This window comes from Triticum aestivum, chromosome 3B (genome assembly GCF_018294505.1).
Source record: "Triticum aestivum cultivar Chinese Spring chromosome 3B, IWGSC CS RefSeq v2.1, whole genome shotgun sequence".
Taxonomy (NCBI): Eukaryota; Viridiplantae; Streptophyta; class Magnoliopsida; order Poales; family Poaceae; genus Triticum; species Triticum aestivum.
The window spans coordinates 7,446,645-7,449,615 of record NC_057801.1 but is presented as its reverse complement, the minus strand read 5'-3'; the positions used below and the strand labels follow the sequence as shown (position 1 = coordinate 7,449,615).

General features: G+C 42.7%; 1 protein-coding gene across 1 annotated transcript; it reads left to right on the top strand.

Annotated features, from left to right (window-relative positions):
- The first annotated feature begins 490 nt into the window (after positions 1-490).
- LOC123064287 (uncharacterized) lies at positions 491-2,695 on the top strand. Its single transcript, XM_044487795.1, has 2 exons — positions 491-1,710; positions 2,206-2,695. The coding sequence occupies exons 1-2, from the start codon at positions 609-611 to the stop codon at positions 2,262-2,264; spliced, it is 1,161 nt and encodes a 386-aa protein (XP_044343730.1). The 5' UTR covers positions 491-608; the 3' UTR covers positions 2,265-2,695.
- The last annotated feature ends 276 nt before the right edge of the window (positions 2,696-2,971 follow it).

The window sequence follows — 2,971 nt, the reverse complement described above, 5'->3', positions numbered from 1 at the left end:
ATCGGCGGTGGTATCTGTTCCGATGCACTGGTACTGTAGGGTCTTAGTACGATGACTTTCGGACTATCTACTACAATAAGGTTTGTCCAACTTCGCTGGGGGAGGGCGATGACAGTGGTGCGCCTTCTGCTTGCTTCAAGGCTTATAGTTGTTATTAGGTGGTCTGCGTACTTGGATGCCATTTTTACTTCTGGTGTTCTTTATACTATCTTAAAACTGATGATTAGATCAAAAGTTTTTTCAAAAAAGAAAGAAAAGGAAACGTACTAGGTCAGAAAATACAAGATGGAAAACTAACCGTCAAAAACTAATCCGATTAGCTTCCACGAGCAAGTTCAGTTTGAACAGATTGGAAATTTCTCTCGCATAAAAAAACTACGAAAGAATTCCGTGTTGCCCACGTACACAAACGTGAAATCAGTTTTGTCTGTTACACTATTTATTTGGGGATGGAAGGGTTTACGAGGCTGTTTAAAAGGATGCACGCACGCGCACAACTTGGGAAACAATTCGCTGTTCCTTTGCTTTTGCCTTGCAAGAAACGTGCGCCGAACGTCTTCTACTTCCATGTCTCCTCTGTCGTCTCGAACTCCTGATCCCTAATCAAGATGAGCGACGAAATTACCACCACCAGCAGCTCGCCGCCGGCGCCTGCCTCCCCACTGGACAACGACGATCTCCTCGAGGAGATCCTTCTCCGTCTCCCACCGCAGCGGTCCTCTCTCCGGCGCGTCTCCGCAGTTTGCAAGCGCTGGCGAGGCCTTGTCGCCAACCCCAGGTTCCTCCGCCGCCGATTGGAGCCGCCCCGCCTTGGCGCCCTCGTCTGCAGCGACAAGGAGATTGTGTTCACCCCCATCCTGGACCCCACGGAGGGCACCCCTTTGGAGCGTTTTGACCTCGGACACTGCAGCAATCGCCGTCATTACCGTGTGCTCGATTGCCGTCACGGCCGTGTCCTCGTCAAAGACAATCGGCGGACAGAGCTTGTTGTGTGCGAACCCATTACAGGTGAGCAACACCGCGTGCCGATTCCGGCAGAATTCAAGTGGGTCCGTGGCCACCTCAACGGGGTGGTGCTTTGTGCCGCCACGGCGCATGACCGCATGCACGGTATCTGCCAGTCCAGCCCATACAAGGTGGCACTGATGTCCATGTATGAAACTGACTTCAGAGTCATCGCATGTGTTTACTCCTCAGAGACTGGTATATGGGGTAGTTACGTCTCCACATCGGCTCCATGTTCGAGTTTTTATGCTCATAATCATGGGACCCTAACTGGTAGTGCCATTTACTGGTTGCCCATGAAAGATCACATACTTGAATTTGATTTGGATAGAGGGACACTCGCCATGATCGAGGGGCCTGGTCTTAATGAACCCCACAAACATCGGATCATCAAAGCAGAGGATGGTCATGTTGGTCTTTTCGTGTTAACTGAATATAGCATTCAAATGTGGCAGATGAAGGTCAATTATCAAGGTGTTACCACATGGTTGTTGCGGAATGCTGCAATTCATGGGATCTCTCCTCGGGTTAAGATAAAAAAGACACGATTGCTTGGGTATGATGAGGATACTGAAGCAATAGTTCTAAATATGCGCGGGGGAGTCTATATGGTTGAACTTAAGTCAATGCAATGCAAGAAACTTCATGAAGTCACTAATTATGCAAGCTGTCGCTATTATCCTTTTAAGAGTTTCCGTCCTCCAGGTGATTGTTCATCCTTAGGCCTTATATTATATGTGTATGATCTGGTTACATCTTACACTTGATTGCCCAAATATTATCGTTATGCTACTATACTATTCAACAACAACTTAAATTTAATTATAATTTCTTCCTATGCTAGATATACAAATGGACATATAGTGGTACTATTTAGTAACTATCATCCAGTATAAATGTTTTCACTCTTCCGAGATACCATATCAAATGACAAATCGGTAACTCAATTCGCATGTTTGTTACCTCAAAGATAGTTATATTTTCTATCTAGTACTTTTATCTTATTTTGATCTAGCTATTAATCTTAGGTCCATATTAACACCTCCGTTGCACCAATACTATGTAACATATAGATGAAAATGAGATATTTTGCTCAAGTGATATTTCTGAGCTCAACTATGTTACCCCAACTACTATTTTCTTCTCTTATCCATTTCTCTTTTCGTCGGCATTCTCATTAATTAAATTTTATGCTTCTAGGCATAGGCATTGCTGCTGGATGTGATGGAGTTGAAGCGCGGCACGGTGCATTGGGATGAATGTTTCATTTTTTGATTTAATATAATGTGCTGAAATCGTTCAGCAAGTAAGAATATCACTTGAATATAGTTTGTGAGAATTAAACTGTTTTAGTTTTTCACAAGCATGTTCATCACCATAGATCGATTGTGATCATGATCTACCCATGCTTTTTTTTTGTTGCCTTGAGATTAATGGGAAAAGTACAGGGCCGAAGGAAGTAACGCAGAATATACCAGATAAGAGAAATATAAGTGTTGTAATTTTTCAAAAAGAAATAATTGGCATGTAATCTCGTCTATCCAAACGAAATTTTAACATTTCAGTTTTGGTTTCAGTCTACAAATAATTTGAAGCTTTCATGAACGACAAAATTAGCATGGTAGAAATTTGTTCGATGGTGAGAAGACTTCTTGCTGCTGTTGTCCAGTTATTTGTTATGGTTCATATAAGCCAGGGGACTCATCATTCTTCGTTGGAAGAGAATGAGGTTGCATCTTAGCAACTCATTCGCCGCTAGACTTCCAAGCCAGTTCAAAGTGTTTTAGTTAACGCAAATTGAAAATGTAACAAACAGTACAGCCTAGGGGTGACATTAATAAGGAATAGGAACTAGTTCCTATCTACTGGTGTAGAAGTTCAGTAGCAGCTGAAGTCAAAGATTACGGACAAAATACTCTTCATTTCTTACATCGTGCGTTTTATTTTGTCTTCACTATATTCATCC

Coding starts and splice junctions, on each gene's coding strand:
- LOC123064287 (XM_044487795.1), top strand. CDS start 609: ATGAGCGACGAAATTACCACCACCAGCAGCTCGCCGCCGGCGCCTGCC. Junction 1,711..2,205: donor TAAGAGTTTCCGTCCTCCAG/GTGATTGTTCAT, acceptor TTATGCTTCTAG/GCATAGGCATTGCTGCTGGA.